This window comes from Capricornis sumatraensis, chromosome 2 (assembly GCF_032405125.1).
Source record: "Capricornis sumatraensis isolate serow.1 chromosome 2, serow.2, whole genome shotgun sequence".
NCBI classification, from domain to species: Eukaryota; Metazoa; Chordata; class Mammalia; order Artiodactyla; family Bovidae; genus Capricornis; species Capricornis sumatraensis.
In genome coordinates, this window is record NC_091070.1 from 174046097 (window position 1) to 174071431 (window position 25335).

General features: G+C 36.7%; 1 protein-coding gene across 1 annotated transcript in view; it reads left to right on the plus strand.

Moving 5' to 3' along the window:
• The window catches only part of NEGR1 (neuronal growth regulator 1), a 988401-nt gene that overhangs the window by 588099 nt on the left and 374967 nt on the right, over positions 1-25335 (plus strand). The window contains exon 3 of the mRNA XM_068964426.1: positions 23562-23687. Coding sequence (XP_068820527.1) covers positions 23562-23687 — 126 coding nt within the window. The remainder of the gene's footprint in view (positions 1-23561; positions 23688-25335) is intronic.

The following is a 25335-nucleotide window of genomic DNA, read 5'->3' on the forward strand; positions in this document are numbered from 1 at the left end:
AGAACAGATGTTTTTAATTTCAATAAAATCTACCTTATCAATTGTATCTTTCATGGATTGTGCCTTTGGTGTTACATCTAAAGAGTATTGCCGTACGGAAGGTCACCTAGGTTTTCTGTTACCTTCTAGGAGTTTTATAGTTTTGCATTTTGCAGTTATAAGTCCTTTCAGTTAACTTTTGTGAAGAGTGTAAAGTCTTTGTTTAGATTCATTTTTTCATATTGTCCAGGTATTCCAGGATAATTTTTTGAAAAGACTGTCTTTGCACTATTGTATTACCTTTGCTTCTTTGTCAGAGATCAGTTGACTTTATTTATGTGGGTCTGTTTCTGGCTCTCTGTTCTGCTCAGTTGATCGATTTGCCTGTTCTTCCACCACTGATTATATTATTATTTTATTATTTTGCACGCAACCTGTTTTTTTTTTAATAGTAGCTGATATTGATATACATTAAAAAAAAAAGTGAAGCAAAATTGTTAGTCGCTCAGTTGTGTCTGACTCTTTGCGACCCATGGACTGTAGCCTGCCAGTCTCCTCTGTCCATGGAATTATCCAGGCAAGAATACTGGAGTGGGTTGCCATTCCCTTCTCCAGGGGATCTTCCTGGAGAAAATCAAATTAGGGTCTCTTGCTTTACAAGTGGATTCTTTACCATCTGAGCCAAGACCCTATTACATACTTTTTCTGCAGTTGAGGCTACTACCATATAACCTAACAGTTCATAAATCCAAAATTTATCCAGGTTTTTGCTGTTTCAAACTATCTGATCTTTGCTAAACTTCCCTGTGCATATGTGAGATTTTTTTTTTTTTTCCTAACACACAGGTTCTCAACCATGAATGCACAATGAAATCATCTGGGAAGCTTTTGAATATATTTAGTTTTCTGTAGTAGGGCACATGCATTGGAGTGTTTTAAGAACATCCCAGATGATTCTAATATGCATCCAATTTTTGAGAACCACTACTCTTGTCTGGGGCAGGGAGTCTCAAACTTTAATATGCTTATAAATTACCTAGAGATCTCATTAAACTTTAGCTTTTCATTAGTAGACGTGAGTGCACCTGAGATTCTGAATTTGTAACAAACTCCCAGGTGATGAAGGACCACACTTTACAAAAACTTCTTTCCACATAGATGATGTTTAGAAATGAAATTATATGGACATATGTGGATTTTTAGTTTTAGCTATTTTCAAATTATAGATTTATACTGATTTCATCATTGTATGATATTTCGCTTTCTGATATTCACATCACCTTGGTATTTTCTAATTTTTCAAGCTTTACCAGTATTATAGATTTGAAATTATGCTGTTTTAATTGAAAGCTTCCTATTAATGAATTTCTACTTCTTGTCAAAAATTAAACTTTTAAGTTTATTCTTTTATGAATTTTCTGTTTGTATCTTTATCCATTTTTATTAGTCTATTCTTTTTTTTATTTTTTTCACTTATTAAACTGTTGATAGTTTCAGTGTATCAGGATATGAATTTTTTTATGTGCTTACATTCATTATAGTACCTGCTACACATGTGTGGCTTCACTTGAGTGTTTTATGGTGTCTCCATTTGCATAAGTATGTATGTTTTTATGTCTTCAGTTCAGTCACTCAATCATGTCTGACTCTTTGTGGCCCCATGAACTACAGCATACCAACCTTTCCTGTCCATCACAAACTCCCGAAGCTTGCACAAACTGCTGTCCATTGAGTCAGTGATGTAGTGCAACCATCTCATCCTCTGTCATCTCCTTCTCCTCTTGCCTTCAATCTTTCTTATCATCAGAGTTTTTTCCAGTGAGTCAGTTCTTTGCATCAGGTTGCCAGAGGATTGGAGTTTCAGCTTCAGCATCAGTCCTTGCAGTGAACACCCAGGACTGGTTTCCTTTAGGATGGACTGGTTGGATCTCCTTGCAGTCTAAGGGACTCTCAAGAGTCTTCTCCAACACCACAGTTCAGCAGCAGCAATTCTTAAGCGCTCAGCTTTCTTTATAGTCCAGCTCTCACATCCATGCATGACTGCTTCAAAAACCATAGCTTTGACTAGGTAGACCTTTGTTAGCAAATTAATTTCTCTGCTTTTTAATATGCTGTCTAGGTTGGCATAACTTTTCTTCCAAGGAGCAAGTGTTCTTAATTTCGTGGCTGCAGTCATCATCTGCGGTGATTTTGGAGCCCAGGGAAATAAAATCTGTCACTGTTTCTATTGCTTTCCCATCTATTTGTCATGAAGTGAGGGGCTCGGATGCCATGATCTTCGTTTTCTGAATGTTGATCTTTAAGCCAGCTTTTTCACTCTCCTCTTTCATTTCATCAAGAGAATCTTTACTTCTTCATTTTCTGCCATAAAGATATTGTCATCTGTATATCTAAGGTCTTTTATGTCTTACTCCTTTCCAATTTCAATATATATAATTCTAAACATTTAAATATTTAGATTTTAATATTTAGGCATTAATATTTAGGCTGTCCATCTTATTTTTGTGCATAATATGAGGTCAAAATCTGTTTTATGTTTTTTCTAATGTAGCCATTGTACTAGCACCACTGATTAATGGTATGTTCTTCTTCTCTGAGCTATAATCTCTGTTATCATATTCAAAACTTCTGTGTGTGCTCTGTGCATGTTATATGCTTTGTATGTATCAGTTTCATTCTGGTCTGTTTTTTTCTGCCAGAGTTTTATAACTTCTCTTGAGAGTATGATAGAATAAATTACTCTTTATTTTTTTCTTAGTCAAGATTATCTTGGCTACTTTTCATTCTTTACCTTTCAATATTAATAATAGGTTAATCTTATTGAATTACATGAATAAAAGTAGAAGTTTTAATATATGATTGTATCAAATTTGCAATTTATTGTGGGAAGAATTAACATTTTTTGTAGTTGAACTGAATTCTCATCAATTTCAATATATATAACTTCTTTTGAATATTCTATAAAGGCCATTATATTATATATGGTTAGTGACTCTTTTGGAGAAGTGACTCTTTCGGAGAATGGCAAGGACTCTTGCCTGAAAAATCCCATGGATAAAGGAGCCTGGTAGGCTGCAGTCCTTGGGGTCACTAAGAGTCGGACACGACTGAGCGACTTCATTTTCACTTTTCACTTTCATGCATTCGAGAAGGAAATGGCAACCCACTCCAGGGTTCTTGCCTGGAGAATCCCAGGTAGTGGGGAGCCTGGTGGGCTGCTGTCTATGGGGTCGCACAGAGTCGGACACGACTGAAGCGACTTTGCAGCAGCAGCAACAGTGACTCTTTTGGATCTTTGTTTCCAAAACTCTGCATTTCTAACTTATTTCCTAATCTTACGAAACTGGCTAGGTATACTTTAAAATGTATAATGTATACAGTATAATGTAAAATAGAATAAAAATGCGCTTCTTTATCATATTTCAGTTTTAATGAAAGATATCTATAACACTTAACACAGATGTCTATAACAATTAAAGATAATTATTTGTGAATTTCTGGTAGATCCTTTTAGTCATATTGTACAAGAAAGTTTCTATTCCAAGTTTGTAACTTTTTTGTTATAAATTATATTGTTTTTCTTATATAATTTGTTCTCTATTTCTACTGACATATAATGTATACTTTTTCAGTCTGTTTCTGTGAAGTATTAAGTTGATAAATTTTTGAATAGTATTCTCTTGGGACAAGGCAAGCTTTTTTATGTATACATTTCTGGATTCGCTTGGTGGATTCACTATTTTAATTTAAAATGTTCTATGTTCATAAGTGAAATTACATTTCTTGTACAGTCCATGTCCATATTTAATATCATTTTATATCAGTTTCATAAAATGAATTGGTGGTGTTTTCTTCCGTTTGTTTTCAAGAATAGGCTTATAAGATAATTATTTCCTTGCATTTTGTTTCTTTAATCTTCTTTTAGTGAGTTATAAGATATAGAGATTAGAATTCCTTAGATATAGGTTGAATTCTTCTATAACACTGTCTGAGCGTATTTTTTATTTGTCACTCATAGGACATCCAAATAAGTTGTTTCTATAGGCAGACCACAGTCTCTAAAACCTTGTTCTCCTCTAACCTGTATTTCTGCCATCTTCAATATGTGATTTCCAGTTTCCAAGATCATGTACATCAAGCTGCGTAGGGGGAAATTACATGGAGAATCATTCATGGGAATTTTTTGAGGGTGCAAGCCTAGAAGCAGCACACATCACGTCTGCTCACATTCTGCTGTTTAAAGCTCAGGCCTAAGCAACTACAAAGGATTCTGAGAAACAGAATCTAGTCATGGCCAAGAGGAGAACATGGATTTGTTGATCAATTAGCAGCCTTGCTACACCCAGAGAGGAACAGATTATATGTCTGTTCTTCACTACATAAGTTTGCTTTTTCTTTAATATTTTTTTTAATATTCCCTTTTTAAAAAGTACCATTCAGTAGCAAGCACACAACTCAGTTCCTTAAGTTGCCATTTGAGTATTAAAGCTCTCAGACTGATAGAAACAGTTTGATATTATAGCCATAACACGATTCTCCTGACTCCCTACCAAAATCAGAATGTTATATACATAATAAGTCTTCTCATCAGCTGGTGACTCTGCTGTCATTCAGTATGTATTTTCTTTGATAAAATAATGAACTAGCAAAAATCAGCCATAATCACTGCTGTTTTTGCAATATGTTCAAAAGGCAGGTGGTCATCCCATCTCTGGAGATTAAAAACAAATCAGAGATAAATGTGGCAAAAAAAAGGGAAACCAGGGCAGAAAGTGTGTGGGTTTAAGTGTTTAGTGAAACAGGATGAGGACTCTTATGTTACTCATCAACTGAGAAGCATATTTCCATCTGTTTATACTAACACATTGATTCGGATGCATACACTGTGACTGCTGTAATACACACAAACTCACAAAAATTTGCTTAGGTAAAAACACTTGATGTACTCTTCATATTATGGTGGAAAAGGCAAATATAAAATTGATCAATGGAATTTTCAAATAGCAGAAAATAGTCTCTCTCTCTCTCTGTTTTTTCCCTTCAGATCACTTCATTTGCTCAGTTGTGTTCAACTATTTGTGATCCCATAGACTGCAACACTCCAGGCTTCCCTGTCCATCACCAACTCCTGGAGCTTGCTCAAATTCATGTCCATCAAGTCAAAGATGTTATTCAGCTATTCTTTGCATTCCTGGAATTCAACAAGAACTTATTTTGTCCCATTATCTTGTGAACACTCAATAAGGGAAGTCGCTCAGTCATGTCTGATCCCATGAACTATAGCCTGCCAGGTTCCTCCTTCCAGGGGGAGGATTTTCCAGGCAAGAATACTGGAGCAGGTTGCCATTTCCTTCTCCAGGGGATCTTGCTGATCCAGGGATCAAACCTGGGTCTCCCGCACTGCAGGCAGGCTTGTTACCATCTGAACCACTAGGGAAGTAAACACTCAGGGGAAACATAATAAATAATCATTTGCCCATGTACTTTACTGTGTTCACAGTCTTTTACTTGGATGTGTTTCTTCATGTACAAATGTGTAGATTTCTTCAGTGGCTCAGAGGTAAAAATCCACCTCCAGTCCACTAGACGTGGGAAATGTGGGTTTGATCACTGGATTGGGAATTATCCCCTGGAGGAGAGAATGGCAATTTACTCCAGTATTCTTGCCTGGAGAATCCCATGGACAGAAGAGCCTGGCAGGCTACAGTCCATGGGGTCGCAAAGAGTCGGACACAACTGAAGTGACTGAGCAGGCACGTACCCATATACAGCGCAGCATAAAGTCAGAGAACACAGCAGTTGAAAATCCTTACAGCATATTTGACACAAGAATTCCCCCAAATGTAGTAATCTCTTGTCTGATCCTACTGCTCTTCGATATTCTCTTACAATTTTTTGATGACTGGGCATTTATATTCTTATAAATATTGTCTTTCATTGTAAGGACATTCTTGGTTAGGATACTTCACTATAATGACCTGAAAGCTACCACTATTCTGTCCACAAGAACCGCCTAGAATAAATCCACAAATCCATTCAAAATTTTTTCCTTCTTTCCATTTCTTACCTTTCTGTAAACATCCTTAGCTCCTTCAGCTGTGTCTTTATAAGGTATTAAGTTTGGTGCACTTTGAACCAGAGATCAAATTGCCATCAACCGTTGGATCATCGAAAAAGCAACAGAGATCATGGCATCTGGTCCCATCACTTCATGGCAAATGGGAAAACAGTGGAAACAGTGAGAGACTTTAGTTTTTTGTTTTTTTTTTTTTTTTGGAGGGGGGCTCTAAAATCACTGCAGATAGTGACTGCAGCCATGAAATTAAAAGACGCTTGCTCCTTGGGAGAAAAGTTATGACCAACTTAGACAGCTTATTAAAAAGCAGAGACATTACTTTGCCAACAAAAGTCCATCTGGTCAAAGCTGTGGTTTTTCCAGTAGTTATGTATGGATGTGAGAATTTTACTATAAGGAAAGCTGAGTGCTGAAGAATTGATGCTTTTGGACTATGGTGTTGGAGAAGACTCTTGAGAGTTCCTTGGACTGCAAGGAGATCCAACCAGTCTATCCTAAAGGAACTCAGTCCTGAATATTCACTGGAAGGACTGATGCTGAAGCTGAAACTCCAATTCTTTGACCACCTGATGCAAAGAACTGACTCATTGGAAAAGACCCTGATGCTGGGAAAGATTGAAGGCAGAATGAGAAGTAGACGGCAGAGGATGAGATGCTTGCATGGCATCACTGACTTGATGGACATGAGTCTGAGTAAACTCCAGGAGTTGGTGATGGACAGAGAAGCCTGGTGTGCTGCAGTCCATAGGGATGCAAAGAGTCAGACACAGTTGAACAACTGAACTGAACTGATGATTGATGCACACATAATTTCTGTTTTGGACCATGAATTTTAAATCATTTTAACTGGGCTCAAACACATCTTTATTAAGCAAAATAGTAAACATTACAATCAACACATTTTTGCCAACGAGAAATAAGTTTGTTTATTTCTGTAGCATAAAAATCCACGCTTCAGGATTCACTGAATACTTGGAAAGCATTATCTGTGTCCTGCCAGTTGTGGAAGCATTTTCTTTGCAAAACGTTGTCGAGATGCTTTAAGAAGTGGCAGTCATTTGGTGAGAGGTCAAGTGAATATGGTAGACGAGGTAAAACTTTGTAGCCCATTTAGTTCAACTTTTGATGCATTGGTTATGTGACATGCATTTGGGCATTCATTTTGCTGAGTATACTTCTGAGATGTAATGGTTTCTCTGGGATCCAGAAAGATATAGTGGACAGGGCCAGCAGCAGCCCACCAAATGTGACCAGGACCCCTTTCTTATTACAAGTTTGGCTTTGGGAAGTGCTTTGGTGCTTCTTCTCAATCCAGCCACTAAGCAGGTCATCACCAGTTGTCAGCTGTCCACTTTTCATAGCACAATCAATCAATGGTTCATTGTTGTCATGTAGGAAAAGAGAAGACACATCAAAACAGCTTTTTTTTTTTTTCCTTTTTTGATCAGCTTGTGAGACACTCACTTGTTGAGATTTTTCACCTTTCCAATTTGCTTCAAATGCCAAATGACCATAGAATGGTTGATGTTGAGTTCATTGGCAACTTCTCATATAATTATTAGAGGATGAGCTCTGATTGCTCTCAGTTGGTTGTTAACTTCTGATGGCCAACCACTGTGCTCCTCATATCCAAGGCTCCCATCTACTTTGCAAAACTTCTTGAACCACCACTGCACTGTACCTTTGTTGGCAGTTCCAGGTCCAAGTGTGTTGTTGATATTTCAAATTGTCTCCACTTCTTTAGGACCCATTTTGAATTTGAATAAGAAAATCATTCAAATTTCCTTTTTGTCTAACATCAATTCTGTAATCTAAAATAAATTTAAAACAAGCAGCAAGTACTAAGTTATTAGAAAAAATACATAGAGCAAGAAATGGACATTAAAATAAAATGTAACATAACATTTATTTAAGAATGTATTTCAATATAAAACAGCAAAATTCAACAATGCAAAACTGCAATTACTTTTGCGCCAACCTGATATTTTTATAATTATATTAATATTATTGTTTTATATAATGTATATTTATTCATATTAAATCCATACACATTATATACATTATATTTACAAATATTATATATATTTATAAAATATAATTAATATGATTATACTAATATAATATTATAAGGTTGCCCTGGTATCTCAGATGTTAAGGAATCTGCTTGAAATGCAAGAGACCTGGGTTTGATCCCTGGTCTGAGTGACTAACAGTTTTCACTTTTTATAGGATCTGGGCCCTTTACCATTCTGACCAACCTCTAATTGAAAATAATAATATCAGTTTGTCACTCTTAAATTGTAATTACTATGACTAAGCACATGACTCCTGATATGGTTTTATTAATAAACATCCAAGATGTTGAAAATTGAGGAAAGGAAAGACCCAGACATAGATCCCCATGCCTTTTGCTAACATTCTTCCTTCATACTTAAATATGCCCACCAACATTGATAGTATTCTTCCTGGCTGTGCAGGCTTCTTGTCCATGCTTCTCCATCCTGTTGCTTAAACTATCATTAACAATTGTCAAATGAATTCTATATACACTCAATACATTCATAGACTTCCCTTTATCTATTATGCTATTCAATCTACCCAGAAAGGCTACTCTACGATGAGGAATGTTTGCTGTGTGCTGTGCTCTGTTGATGAGTCATGTCCAGCTCTTTGCAACCCCTATACGTAGTCTATCAGGCTCCCCTGTCCATGGGATTTCCCAGGCGAGGATACTGGTGTTGGTTGACATTTCCTTCTCCAGGGGATCTTACCAACCCAGGAACTGAACCCGGGTCTCCTGCCTTGGCAGGTAGATTCTTTACCACTGAGCAACCTGGTGAGCCAAGGCATTTAGAATTGGTAAAAACATTCAATATCTTCTGAACACTTACTGTGTGCTAAGTATGATCCTTTAGGATACTCAGAGAATATATGAAATAGTTCCTCTATTCATATGAGTTCTCCAGAAATCTGTAGGAAAAATATACATAAATTGAATATGTGTATATGTATGTGTATTTTGTAATGTAATTGTGTGTCTTACAATTAGATTTGCCCCTTTACCACATTCTATCATTAGCAAATTTACATAATTATGTTACAAAATACACACAATCCAATTGAACATTTATCAACTATATCACAAATACACAGGCGTATATATATTCATAATGTACATATATACACATAATATAAATGTGTATAATATGTACATATGATGGATATAGCTCATTGATTATACAGTTTATATATTCTGCTCAAAAATAGTGATGTAATCCAACAAATTTCACTATTTATATGGATTTTTTATATTGTTTTATCATGATTTATAAGGAATTACCTATGAAGACTTTCACTACGACTGATGAAAATGTCCATTAGAATAGTAACTCGATACAAGACATTATACAATGTTTACTCTGCTTGATGGAAATGAATGAGTTAAAGAGACAACTACATTTGCAAAGCCAGAAGAATTATGAGTATCTGAAATTTCCAGAGTTCTTGTGATTCATATTTAAATGTAAGTCCCAAAAGCTAGCCCCAGTATAAAACAGTTTCTGGCAAGAGACGGACTTTTTTCCAATGAATAATTTAAAATGGAACTTTTTCCATGTGAACTGTCTTATATCTTGGCAATAGGCAGAGTATTTCAATAATTTATACAATTTTGAATATAATATAGTTAATGCTATAAAAGCAATTTCTTCAATATTGAATTATAAGAGAATGCACTTAGGCCACTGTGACTAATGATCTAGGGGCCAGCAACATAGCAAATTACCTTTTAACCCAATTTTAGAGAGAATCTGTGCATATAACCATAAGACTGCACTGAGATATCTTGGCATATAATTACACAACATTCGGTTGTTACATTATAAGTACAAATAAAACATTCTTTTTGAAAAAATCAGATGATGTTTTAAAACATGTTTTAAAAGTATATAATTTGGGGAGGAGCAAAATATCAAAGTGAATCATGATTTTATTATTTAAATTTCTAAATAAGAGCTGTTCTCAGAATATTTCCTAAGGCGAAACTCTAGTCACTCTGGAGATGTCATCATAGTTATTCCATGACAGGTGAGCAACCACACATTAGTGTGATAATGCACAGCTTTTATGAGAAATTAAGCAATGTAATGTGAAAATGAGTCTTTCAAGTCAAATGAACAGTCTAGAGGCTTGCCAGAATGTAAGGCATTGATAGCAAATTGTGACTCTATGACTGCATTAAGACTATAAAAGGCTTGCAGTGGATGGTGAGGATTTTTTATACACATAAACCTGCAGGCAGTGTTTATTGTCATAGACCATGTAGATTTATACATTATAATTCTCCAGCACATGATGACCAAGTGTCTTCAGTAAGTTGCAAATTTTTCTAAATCCCAGAATGGGCCATTTGAGTTTGTGCTAAGTAGGTCCACAGTTATTTTGATGAATGTGCGGTACAAAATAATAGAATAGCTCATATCTAAAAGTCTGGCAAACCTGTGCTTCCATTTCTAAAAGAAAATTTTGAGTGGTATCTGCTTTCTTTAGACTGGCGCTTTCCAGTGTACACATGTACCTTTTTTTTTTTTTTAACCTAACAAAAGGAAAAATTTTAGATGTTTCAATCTAATAGATGATTTGGTGTTTTTCTTCCTCATTCTTTATTTTTTCCACATTCTTTTAAATAAGTGTGTTCTACCTCTAATGTGGTACTAATAGTAAAGAACCCACCTGCCAATGCAAGAAACAAGAAGCATGGGCTGGAGAGGGAAATGGCAACTCACTCCAGTATTCTTGAGTGGAGAATCCCAGGGGAGACTGGTGGGCTACAGTCCATAGGGTCGCTAGAGTCAGACATGACTGAAGTGACAGAGCATGCAACTTTATAATTAGGAAAATACATATTCTGTACAAACAACAGAGGAACCAAATTACTTCAGATAAGCTGGGTTTTTTTTTTTCTTTTCCTGATTGCACCGACAAGACACATCTTTTCTGCAAATGCAGGAAACAGCATAGCATAACAGGTTTTAGATATAAAAATCTACTAAAACACAATTATGAAAACCTGAGCCTGAAAAAAAAAAAATACTCATATTGAACTGGAATAGATTTACCTCATGAAATCCAGAGCCAGGTGTTTCAATATAACTCTATGAGTCCAAGGATAGACATTGGACTCTCTGGCATTTCAGAAAATGCTAAAGCAAGCTTTTCACTATGGGAAATATTTGCAAAGAAGACAGCTGGGTTCTAGCATGACACAGCTGGGCTGTTTCCTCTGGTTTATGTAGAGAATAGTTCACTGCCAAAGCCGAGGCAAGAAAAGTTCACCCGGGCCATTCCAGAGGGCTTTTGCTGGCACATTTTTAACAGAACAATGGAGCTGGCCACCAGGTTTATGTGAATAGCGACTATACAGAAGGAAGGTACCTGCTTTCCGTAAGAGGAATTCCTGGAACAGAAATCATTGGCTCACTGGGCTGGGTTCTTTAAAGTTCTTGAAGTATACTGCCAAATTGTTTCCAGGGAAAAAAAAAAAACAAAACTCATTATTAATTCTTAATAAAATGTCATCATCACTGAATATTTTAAAGATATACAGTTGGTTTCTTAAGAAATATTCCTCAAGAACGGATTCCTACATTTGTGTGCTATAAGGCTTTTCAGGTGGGATACTCTTCCTACGTATTTTGTAACTATTTTCTACTGGGGAGAAGAGTGAGTTACAAAGTCATTGTAGATTCCCTGTGATATACAACACTGCTGTAAGTGTGCTCCAGACTTCCTGCTGCTGCTGCCTGAGGGAGTAGTTGTTATTATGGTCCTGATTTTAAGTAATATTTTATATCTTTGAACCATCCCAGTAAGTGAAGCTGAAGCTAGCCTGAGGTACAGCAGGGATTTGAACTCTGGTGTATAAACATTCATGTGTAGAGGCCAGCTCTTGATCCTGTAGCCAAAATGAAGCAAAAATAAAATCTTTATGTCTAAAATATTAAAAATCTTGTATAACAATGTTATTAAGAATGTTTATTCAGCAGGTGAGGAACTTGCCTTCAACCAAAAAATCTGAAATCTTTAAATATTAAGCTAACAAAACCTTTCCTTTCTAAACCAGTGACCTTTCTTTAGTCTTTTATCACATTTAATTATCATGTAGGCTAAGCTGTCTTAATATAACATATGTCCATATATGTATATTTACATATTTATGTATATATTAAATATAATATATAAATATATTATTATACTAATTATAATAATTACTATTATGTTTAAAAATTATTTCATAATTATTATAATATGTTATTAATAATATAATCTATATATATATATATATATGTAGAGAGAGAGAGGTTTACCACTGAAAATCTGCCTAGCAAACACCAATGGCTTTCCTCAACAAGAAAATCTGTCTTAAAATTTAGAGATTACTTAATTATAACCCACATATTAGGTAGTCAAGCAAAGATGAGGAGAAAGGAAAGAGAGAAGGAAGACATTTCCACTTTGAGGTTTTCCATAATTCCATATCCTGTTCAGTTCAGTTCAGTTCAGTCGCTCAGTCATGTCCGACTCTTTGAGACCCCACGAATCACAGCACGCCAGGCCTCCCTATCCATCACCAACTCCCGGAGGAGTTCACTCAGACTCAGGTCCATTGAGTCAGTGATGCCATCCAGCCATCTCATCCTTGGTTGTCCCCTTCTCCTCCTGCCCCCAGTCCCTCCCAGCATCAGAGTCTTTTCCAATGAGTCAACTCTTCGCATGAGGTGGCCAAAGTACTGGAGTTTCAGCTTTAGCAACATTCCTTCCAAAGAAATCCCAGAGCTGATCTCCTTCAGAATGGACTGGTTCGATCTCCTTGTAAGGTTTATCATTTTCAGATGATCACTTTCTTCTTTCCATTGTTGATTATCTTGATCCCTATGACATGAACCAATAACACAGTGGGGGAAAAGTTACTCAAAGCACCTTTCTATCAGAGTGCAAGCTATTAAGGCATCTCTTCTTATCAAGATAAGTTGTTGGTATCTTGTAAATCAGTTACCAAAATCTGTAGAGTTTGGAGCTCACTCCAAACCATCAGTCTAGGATCTTGTGAGTTGTGACCTCCCTCTCCTCCCCAGGATTCTAAAAGTCTTACCAGATCATCCAGAAACATAGGACACTACTGTTTTTAACCATCAAGTTTCACTCAAATGTCATCTGTTTCATAAAGCCTTTCTTAAGATCAATATCCCCTCCAATTCTGACTCCACAGACAGAGTTTGATTTACAGCTCTTGTTTCCCAAACACCTTGCTGTACAGCATCTACTTTATAGGATTTATTACTACATATTATAATTAACAGCGTTAGATCTTTCTAACTGTTTAGACATGGACCCCCTAAGATTAATCTCCCTAAGTCAAAGTGGTTCTCGATGAATACTTGTTGAATGAATGTATGAGTGGATTAAAATAGGTCACTTGCCTGTTCTAAAATTTTATGTAGCTGATCCCCTGAAGGACATAGTAGATTGAGAAAATTTTATACATAGATTTTATAAAAAAGGAGAAACACTAACTGAAGCAACATGATTCAGTTTGAACTGCAGTCTGAAAGACTCTTTTCTTTATTTCAAGCATGTTCTTTGCCCGCCAAAGAAGTTCTGGCATATTCCATCAGTAGGTAAATCACAAATCTGGCAAGTTTGCATTTACAAGTCATGTTTAGCTATTATTGTCCTCCTGTCCGTGATGGGATGAGGGGAGAAACCATAGAAATCTCGGAAATGTCATAAACTATAAAAAGTCAGTTTGTAGATTATGAGCTGGAGAAAACAATGTTGCTAGTTAGATGCAGGCCAGGAAGCCATCAAGCACCCACCAGCAAGCCAATTTAGGAAAAAAAAAAAAAATCATGAAACAATTTCTTCTCTCAGTTTGAGAACAGCACCTTTTCCAGGAGGTTTGTTATGTAATGAAAATCTGCTTTCACTTTCTGGGGGCTGGCCAAGACTGACAAGGGAAGTGCCAGCCTAGGGAAAGAAAAGACTGTTCTTTTGATATTGCCAGCCATTACCAGATATGGGAGTGCAAAAAAAGCCAATTCTCCAAAGATTTATAGTTATGTCTAGCTTGTTGACTCAAGCAGTTTGGAAAATCTTCAGAGATATAGTTTATTCGAACTAACTCAGACTCCAAGTCTATGGAGAGGGGAAGAAAAACAGAAATAATATGTACACACTGTTCAAGTCAAATACTTTTGACCTTAAATTTACATAGCTTCTCAAGTGAAAAAAAAAAAATGATGCACTAACCAAAATACATAGTCCTGCTTAAGATGTGACAGTTCATTGTGTTGCAAATAAATTTATGATTATTGTTCAATTATTTCTCTTGGCTTGCATAGGCAATCCAGTAGGGAACCACCATGGTTTTATGTAAGTTAAAAGCAGTATTGAATCCCCAATCTCAGAGAATCCTTGAAAAAAGTCACATAGGACCCTTGGCACTATAATTACATTTTCACTATATTCTCAGAATTTATATTATATCATACTTGCAATGGAATGAAACTATATGGAAAAGCGTTGTTATGAGGCCAAAGAAATATTAGTTCAGCACATAAAAACAATAAAACAAATATTGTTGAGTATCCCATATGTGCCAGGCTCTTTCTGAGATGCTTGTAATAGGCTGTTGAATAAAGTAAACAAGGTTCCAAGGTCTTTCCTTATGTTCTGTGAAGAGAAGACAGGTAATGAGTAAATAAATAAATACAAATAATAAATTGCAAAGAATAAAGAAGAAACTATAAGAGGAGGGAGAGTGAAAAGCAGCAGCATTTTTTGAGTACAAATGTTTATTTCAACAAGCACATACCCAGAAAAATCTATCTTCCTTTAAGATGAATACTTTGACCATTTGGAAAATAGGTCTAGTGATTGCATGTGTAATTCGATTAGATGTATTCAAAACTGTAACTGCTGCTGCTGCTGCTAAGTCGCATCAGTCGTGTCCGACAGTAAATTAGATTAGCTGTATGGTGGAAAACTATGCAATGGCTGGAACAGTCGTGTCTGACTCTGTGTAACCCCCATAGATGGCAGCCCACCAGGCTCCTCCATCCCCGGGATTTTCCAGGCAAGAACACTGGAGTGGGTTGCCATTTCCTTCTCCAGTGCATGAAAGTGAAAAGTGAAAGTGAAGTCACTCAGTCGTGTCTAACTCTTAGCGACCCCATGGACCGCAGCCTACCAGGCTCCTCCGTCCATGGGATTTCCCAGGCAGGAGTGCTGGAGTAGGGTGCCATTGCCTTCTCTGTCAAACCTTTAAAGGGTTTTAGTAATGAGCCTATAGCTTCAGAGACTGAATGGGAAGACACTTAGTCCACCTGCTTATAAATCACTGCTTTGCTTTGTACACCCTGACTTTGGAAGCATGTGATTTTTGTGCCCAGATTGTTGCTATGATAAGTACTCCACTGATGTTTTTCAACAATCTTTCAGTGTTTGTGGGGCAGATTAAATACATACTTCATTCACCATTTAGCCCTGGCAGCCTAAAGAAGCTCTCCTAATGGATTTGTATGTACTGTGGTCTTTCATGGACTCTTACAACTTAAGAACTTGATGAAGCATTTAATTGATTCTAGTGAGCCAGTGCAACTGTCTAGATCCAAATAATCCTTGTCTTGCATTTATTTAAAGTTACAATAGGCATCAGGCTTCCCAGGTGGTGCTAGTGGAAAAGAACCCACCTGCCAATGCAGGAGACATAAGAGATATGGGTTCTATCCCTGGATCAGGAAGATCCCCTAGAGGAGGGCATGGCAACCCACTCCAGTGTTCTTGCCTGGAAAGTCACATGGACAGAGAAGCCTAGTGCACTACAGTCCTTGCATCACAAAGAGTCAGACATGACTGAAGGACTTAGCACACATGTAATCAAGATCACCGTCAAATACTTTCTCTAGGGACTCTCACTGTTATGTATAACACAACCTCACATCTCATGCAACTTACTATAGATGGGAACTCTGTTTATTATTTCTGAATATTATCTGCACAGACTTTAAAAACACATTTCCCACCAGCTTCCATCCCATTAGGAAGCAGGCTGGAGCACATGGACACTGCTAGGCTCCTCTGTTCTGACTTCCTCACACCTGGGCCCTGGCCACAGTCCCTGCACAGACTTTTCATATAAAATAAAACAGTGTGCTCATACGATCCCTGTGATGTACAGCTCTGTCACCCTTATTTTGACTTCTCACAATTTTAATGATCATGTTCCAGACTACAAGATGAGTTGCTGGAAGAAATGTAAGTTAAATCTGTGAAGGCTGGTCGTTAAAGAAACAAAACCCTTATTTTTTTTTTTAATACAGTTTAGAAATTATGTACAAGTTTTAAAAAGTTTTAAAAAGCAACCATGAGGACACTCAAAAACTATTGCTTCTCATAGTTCAAATAGTAGGGAATAATACCAAGTGGCTTGGTTGTGTGGAAATCATTAGCATTTGGTTTAGGTATGTATTCTAAGATTTTCCTTACTGATAATACTCCATACCCTGTCAAAGGACACTGATAGATGATTCCAAATGGAGAAGGCAGTTGGGGCAATAATTTTTTATGAAAGTGAAACAAGTAAGAGGTTTGAATTACTGTAATGAATCAAATAGGACTTCCCTGGTGGCTCAGATGGTAAAGAATCCCACTCAATGCAGGATACCCGGGTTCAATCTCTGGGTCAGGAAGATCCCCTGGAGAAGAGAATGGCTAACCACTCCTTATTCTTGCCCGGAAAATTCCATGGACAGAGGAGCCTGGTGGGAACTGAGTGACTAGCACTTAATGAATCTAAATCTATAAATGTATCTAAATATGTATCATTCTCTCCCACCATGGCATCAACTCAATAGAAGTTGAGAACAGGGGAGTAAATAGTAGTTGAAATTGAATCCTGTGAATGATTAATTAAAGGCAGAGTAGGTTATTAATTCAAAGGTACAATCATGATTCCTTTAAATGTATAGCAATTTTAAGGTCATAATCATAATTTCCTGAAATTTAAACAAGTATGTATTTAAATGACTAGCTATTCCTTTATTGCTCTGGTCCAGGTAATAAGTATTTAGCAATTAATAATTCTACAGCAACCTGAAATGCTCATTAAAATGTAGTTATTTAGTGACTTAAAATTATTAAACTGATTGAACATGCTTCTTTTTTAAACAATTGATTTTTAAGTTACATTTATAAATAAAAAGGTTAAAGGATTTTGAAATATGTTATGTAGAAAAGAAGTAGATGTCTAGAATAGTCATTTTAACTAATTTTACTTTTTTCTATGCAAGTGCATAGAGTATAGGACATATAAGACATAATGCTTTGTCATTTAGAAAGTTCACTGGAGTTCTTCCTAGATGTGCATATGTGCCATTTATACACAAACTGTTGTTGGGACCCAGATGGTTTTATGACGTCTGAAACATTACCATTCTTCTCTGTTCCTGCCACCCAGAGTAGAAACATTACCTTTCTCTTCCTTTATAGCTTATCCCAATGGTCCCCAGATTCATCCTAAAACCCTTCCTTAGAAACACATCTTATTTTGGAGGCTGAGCTAACCAATATCTCCATTTCTTTTGTTTTATGTTGAGGTTATTAATAGTGATTCTTTATTATAAATAGCACCACTATAAATAACTTTGTGCATAAACTATCCTTCATGGTTTGCTTTAAAAGAAATGAACACAAAATTAATCTCTGATGATTTTGAACCCTAAAGGCATACCTGTTTGGACATATGTTCCTCATGTAAAAGGAGAAAGAAAAACATGGGAATATTTGTCTTCTCTTAATTACTTATCTATCTTCCTCCCTATGTAAATTTTAAGTTTCTTGAGGTGAAGGATTATGTTAGGAAATTTTTGCATTTCCTGTGAGTCCAGAATTATTCCCTCCCTAATTCTCAGTAAAAGTTTGAAGTCTTGAACTGAATATGCAAGACTGAATGTTCAGCATAGAACACCTGCTTTTGCCTCCACAAGCTACAGTGCATGTGAGGATTTTCATTGGCTCTTTCTACACACAACATCTGTTGACAACAGGTGATGCATTTTGGGGAGAAGAACCTTGCCAGAGGGATTTTCTCTCACTAGCATCCTCTTTCCAGATGTTTCTTTACCATAGTATCCTGAATTATGAGGCCCCAGAAGGTGGTTGCAATCACTGGACTGACAGTTAACACCTGGAATTCAATAGTATTCCCCCACCACAGAATTTCCCATAGTTAAATGTTAAACCTAAGCTTATTGCTAAGAGATTTGGCTGTTTTTCTGTGAAATTAAATATTGTGCTTAGTATTAGTTTATCACTACTTATGTTTACCGTTTTGACTATAAGTACATGTATAAAAATTAAAATAAACTATTTTAAGATCAAATAAAATTTGAGAAAATAATTTTATTTAGAGGCTAGAATGAATGTCTTATGGCACTCCATAACTTCTCTTAAATATTTTTACCTCTGTCCAAAGTTAAATTAGTTATATGTTTGAAATAAATAAACTAGTCAGACAAAACTGATATCACTGTACTTCATTAAGAAGGAAAGTATCACATAACTTTTTCTTTGTTTAATAGTAGACATTGGTATATATGTATATATACATATGTAAAGCTAGTGGAGGTGATGGAATTCCAGTTGAGCTATTTCAAATCCTAAAAGATGATGCTGTGAAGGTGCTGCACTCAATATGCCAGCAAATTTGGAAAACTCAGCAGTGGCCACAGGACTGGAAAAGGTCAGTGTTCATTCCAATCCCAAAGAAAGGCAATGCCAAAGAATGCTCAAACTACCACACAATTTCACTCATTTCACACGGTAGTAAAGTAATGCTCAAGATTCTCCAAACCAGACTTCAGCAATACATGAACCATGAACTTCCAGATGTTCAAGCTGGTTTTCCAAAAGGCAAAGGAACCAGAGATCAAATTGCCAACACCCGCTGGATCATCAAAAAAGCAAGAGAATTCCAGAAAAACATCTATTTCTGCTTTATTGACTATGCCAAAACCTTTGACTATGTGGATCACAATAAACTGACCTGCCTCTTGAGAAACCTGTATGCAACTCAGGAAGCAACAGTTAGAACTGGACATGACACAACAGACTGGTTCCAAATAGGAAAAGGAATATGTCAAGGCTGTCTGTATATTGTAACCCTGCTTATTTAACTTATGTGCAGAGTACTTCATGAGAAATGCTGGGCTGGAAGAAGCACAAGCTGGAATCAAGATTGCCAGGAGAAAGTCAATAACCTCAGATATGCAGATGACACCACCGTTATGGCAGAAAGTGAAGAGGAACTAAAGAGCCTCTTGATGAAAGTAAAAGAGGAGAGTGGAAAAGTTGGCTTAAAGCTCAACATTCAGAAAACAAAGATCATGGCATCTTATCCCATCACTTCAGGGGAAATAGATGGGAAACAGTGGAAACAATGTCAGACTTTATTTTTTGGGTCTCCAAAATCACTGCAGATGGTGATTGTGGCCATGAAATTAAAAGATGCTTACTCTTGGAAGGAAAGTTATGACCAACGTAGATAGCATATTCAAAAGCAGAGACATTACTTTGCTAACAAAGGTCCTTCTAGTCAAGGCTATGTTTTTTCCAGTGGTCCTGTATGGATGTGAGAGTTGGACTGTGAAGAAAGCTGAGCACAGAAGAATTGATGCTTTTGAACTGTGGTGTTGGAGAAGACTCTTGAGAGTCCCTTGGACTGCAAGGAGATCCAACCAGTCCATCCTAAAGGAGATCAGTCCTGAGTGTTCTTTGGAAGGAATGATGCTAAAGCTGAAACTCCAATACTTTGGCCACCTCATGTGAAGAGTTGACTCATTGAAAAACACTCTGATACTGGGAGGGATTGGGGGCAGGAGGAGAAGGGGACGACAGAGGATGAGATGGCTGGATGGCATCACTGATTCGATGGACGTGAGTTTGAGTGAACTCTGGGAGTTGGTGATGGACAGGGAGGCCTGGCATGCTGCGATTCATGGGGTCGCAAAGAGTCGGACACGACTGAGCGACTGAACTGAACTGAACTGAAATATATGTATATATAAAACATATATACACACACATCCATGTATATATTGTGGAGAAGGCAATGGCACCCCTACTCCAGTACTCTTGCCTGGAAACTCCCATGAATGGAGGAGCCTGGTAGGCTGCAGTGCATGGGGTCGCTAAGAGTTGGACACGACTGAGTGACTTCACTTTCACTTCTCACTTTCACACATTGGAGAAGGAAATGGCAACCCACTCCAGTGTTCTTGCCTGGAGAATCCCAGGGACGGGGACCCTGGTGGGCTGCCGTCTATGGGGTCGCACAGAGTCGGACACGACTGACATGACGGTAGCAGCAGCAGCATGTGTATATACCCATGTATATCATAGTTTGTATTAAACTGATACCTACATTCATCTTTCCAAAGGATATTTTTTTATTTAATGCTGTAATTTTATTAAATCTTCACTTCAGCAGTAAGTCTTACACATCTGCCTCTACTTTCTTTCTAAGGTATTTTAATATCTTTATTTCTGTTCTATTTCAGTTAAGTTAAAAAGAGTCTTCTGTTTGGAATGGTTTTTATTTTTTGCTTATTTGCATGAGAAGAGTTCACTGAAGAAGTTAATCATAATTTTTTTTAATTTTTATATCTACTGTTTAATTCAATATGTTGCCCTGTTTAAAAAAGTACATGAAGAAAATTCAGCCTCAAACAGATAATGTAGTTGGAAAAGGGAGTAGTATTTTAGTAGCCTTTTCAGATAATGGTGGATATTCTTTGATAAAACACTTAAATTCTACAAGTAGTAATTTCTTAAAGGTTAGTTGGAATGTGTAATCAGAAACTTTATCAATGAACTCTGCAGGCTCTGTTAGATTGAAAACCATTGACCTCTCTTATACTTTCAAAGAATCTTTCACCCATATGTAATATTGTAACCTTATGATGTAACTTTGAAATGCATTGGACATTTGGAAAATATTAATATGATTAGCTCACTGAGTTTTAAATGCCAATTATAAAGTATGTCATTTAGAAACAGTTACAACAGAATATCACTTAAGAATAAACCTTTTCCTCAGTCATATCTGGGCTTTCCTGATGGCTCCCACGGTAAAGCGTCTGCCCTCAATGTGGGAGACCCGGGTTCGATTCCTGGGTCGGGAGGATCCCCTGGAGAAGGAAATGGCATCCATTCCAGCACTCTTGCCTGGAAAATCCCATGGACGGAGGAGCCTCATAGGCTACAGTCCATGGGGTCACAAAGAGTCGGACACGACTGAGCGACTTCACTTCACTTCAATCATATCACCAGTTATATATAGTCAAATACTTTGTATTTGTAATCTAATCCTCCTAGGTTTTCATGTAGCAGAGTTTGGGTTGTATTAAAAAATCAAAGATGATATTCAAAGTGAGTAATTTAATTTATCCGTATGACAGATTATAGATACTGGTTTTCAAAATAGCTATGAAAACACATCTCTTGCCAAAAGAAACCATAAGAATGGAACAATGTGGAAAAATCCACTACAAAAGTATGTTTTTATAATAGTGATCAATATAATGAATTGCCATTTATTTAGCTTTGATCTGAAGCTTCAACATATTATAAGTTTTATGTAGTAAACCAAAACTGGCACAGGGCATTCATGTATACCATCAAAGTGGTAAAGTCTGGAAATTTTAAGGCATGGGAAAGAGCAATAGTGAAATTAAGTTCAAACAGCAAATATGTATTTTAAAGCATATAATAATAATATCTAACAACAATTCCAGGAACTTTTCTAAACCCTTTAAGATATGTTAACTTATTAATTCTCACAGCAGCTACATGGGGTTTATACTAATATAATCTCCAGCTTTCAGATGAAGAAGTCAGGCTGAGATAAGACAGCTAGTCTGCAGAGGACGCAGGATTCATATCCATACTGTTTAAGGATTAAAAGCGATCATTTGCTGTATGAGAGAATACCGACATCCTGGAAGTCAATTTAGGTATTTTTTCTATCCAACATTCCCAAAGTTTATTCCTGTCACTACTTGTGTCACCTTCTCTGATATAAAAGTTTCCATAGCTTAATACATCAGGAAGAAAAATGAATCACAGTATTTCCCTTTTCACTATCATAGACCTACAGAGCAACAGATCATAACAAATGTTCCAAGAAATCTCAACATAAAGAGACCTATTTCAACCAATTTCCATTCATTGCTGACAAGAAAATACATATTGAACATATCTTTCACAGCCCTTAGAATTTGTGTTCCTTAGAACCTAAAATTATCAGAAAGTCCAGTCCTGCTCTTTGGCAGATGAGAAAATTGAGGCCCCAATTGCCTTTGTGAACTTGAAAACATATATCCTAATTCTATGTTTTTCCTCACTTAGTTCATAAATCAGCATATAGGTATAGCTGTCCTGCTATTTTAAATTTCTTCTGCTACTGCTGGTACTGCTAAGTCACCTCAGTCGTGTCCAACTCTGTGCAACCCCATAGACGGCAGCCCACCAGGCTCCCCCATCCCTGGCAAGAACACCAGAGTACGTTGCCATTTCCTTCTCCAATGCATGAAAGGGAAAAGTGAAAGTGAAGTCGCTCAGTCGTGTCCGACTTCTAGCGACCCCATGGACTGCAGCCTACCAGGCTCCTCTGTCCATGGGATTTTCCAGGCAAGAATACTGGAGTGGGTTGCCATTTCCTTCTCTATTAAATTTCTTCTGCTACTGCTACTGCTAAGTTGCTTCAGTCGTGTCCGACTCTGTGCGACCCCATAGACAGCAGCCCATTAGGCTCCCCCATCCCTGGGATTCTCCAGGCAAGGATCCTGGAGTGGGTTGCCATTTCCTTCTCCAATGCATGAAAGTGAAAAGTGAAAGTGAAGTTGCTCAGTCGTATCCGACTCTGTGCGACCCCATGGACTGGTGCCTACCAGGGTCCTCTGCCCATGGGATTTTCCAGGCAAGAGTACTGGAGTGGGTTGCCATTGCCTTCTCCAAATGTCTTCTAGATTTCCATTTTTTTTTTTAATATTTTCAACCAGGAAACCATCATTATAGTGAAGTATATAGATGGAACAGACAGATGACTATATTCTAGTTTACTTAGTACAAAGTATTCACAATAACATTTAAACAACATGTAAACTTTTGTTATTAAATATATAATTTATCCTAAAATATTTCATAGATAAATACTAGAGAAATTTAAAACCAATCAAAGAGTGGAAAAAAACAAAACAAAACAAAAAAAACCTCTGAGATAATCTTGAAGATCTAGAGAATCCATTGTTTAGGTTATGATCCTGAGCTATAAGTTCATTTCACCACCGTAGTTTGTTTGCTTGATAACATAGAGTTAATCATATGTAGTTCAACAGACTGTTATATATACATTTTTTTTTTCTGACCACTGCATGTTTTGCCATTTCAGTTCCTCCGAAGATTTATGACATCTCAAGCGATATGACCATCAATGAAGGAACCAATGTCACCCTTACTTGTTTGGCCACTGGGAAACCAGAGCCTTCCATTTCTTGGCGGCACATCTCTCCATCAGGTAAAACGGAAATGCATCAGTGTTGTTCGTGCTGTTCAGTATCCTCCTGCAACCTCTCTTGTTCAAAACTTAAGCATCAGCTAATGTTTCATATCTTTTTCATGAGGTAGACAGGATGCATATTTTTATACTTATTTTTTATACCCAAATATCTGCAGTTCACAAAAGTTAAATGAACATTTTCTGTCACAGCCCAGAGTAGACCCTAGGTCTCTTGATGCCTGGGCCAGGTTACTTTCACGGTAGTATACTGGATAATCACACATCTATAGACAAAAGGCTCAAATGGAAAATGTCACAAGAGAAATATCTTCATTTAAATGTGTAAGGCTTTTATTCATTTGGCATTCACATGTTAATAGGCCAGTGCGAACTGCTGAGGTAATCAGGGGAGAATGAAATTATACAAATTATGAGGTTGCTGGGTCTAATTTCCAACTGCAGTTCAGAATCAAGGATTTGGCAGTTAGCATTAAATTTTGACTGATGAGGAATCTAAAAATCCAAGAGTTAAGTATCTTGTTAAAGATCACATAGCTAGGTGAGATTAAGGGATATAACATGTTTATTAGTGGCTTGTGCTTTTGAAACAGGGCACATCCTCCTAAACAGATTGTCAGTTTTAGGAAGCTGAGGGTAAACATCATCAAAAGAAGTCTATTTTCACAGAACAACTCTAAATGAGTCATCAGTTTGTATAAAATCTAAATATTTGACCAATATAGCTTTAAATGTACCATGGAAGAGTGGTACTTTTTGTGAATAGGACCCCACCACATTTCAGATAGACAAAATTTGATTTTTATTTGTTTTGTATTTGGGGTAGAAATAACTTGAACAAGGTTAGTATGAAGGAATCACTTATAAAGGAATCAGGAAGACATAGTTTACAGAGATGTAGAAAAAGTACAATTAGAACATCTCTTCTGTCTGCTAATGCTTTCTTTAATTTCACTTATCCTTAAGTGTCTTTCAATTCCCTCATTTAGGCAGTAGGTCTAATGAAACTTCCTCACATCATACATTTATTATTACTATGAATGTGAGAAAAAAATCAATGTAACAGCAATATATGCTTCTATAATATGCATTATGGCCCCTGTAATATTTCTGAAGCATGAGTGTGGTCTTGACTGCCAACGTTTTCCTCTCTAGAGTGGCTAAGAATCATAAAACTAGCATGTGAGACCTGAATTAGTGGAAGGACTCTCCATGGAGAGACAAACCGAGGACTAGCAATTAGAATGCATGTGCTCCCATCTCACCTTCCTTATTCATCAGTTCAGTAAATCCAAGTGCAAATCTCTTAGCCTCAGTTAGCTGGTTTCCTACTTTCCAAAAATCAAATGATAAAAATCTCTGGCTATTGTGAGACTAAGAAAAGATAATACTTATAAATGTGCTTTAAAAAGTATAAGGTGATATGCAAATGTAAGGCTGATTCTTAATCATCTTTCTGGATTTAAATCTGATATGAAAATATAATTTTTCTAAGAATGAAGCACATAATCTCCACATTCATACAATTTAAGATTAATGTTTTGGATTTAATTCTTCTTCTTTGTGGCACTTGTTATTATGCATATTCTTTTTGTAAGTGCTTGGATATATTTTAGTTTAATTAAATACCATGAATGTTGGTTAGTGA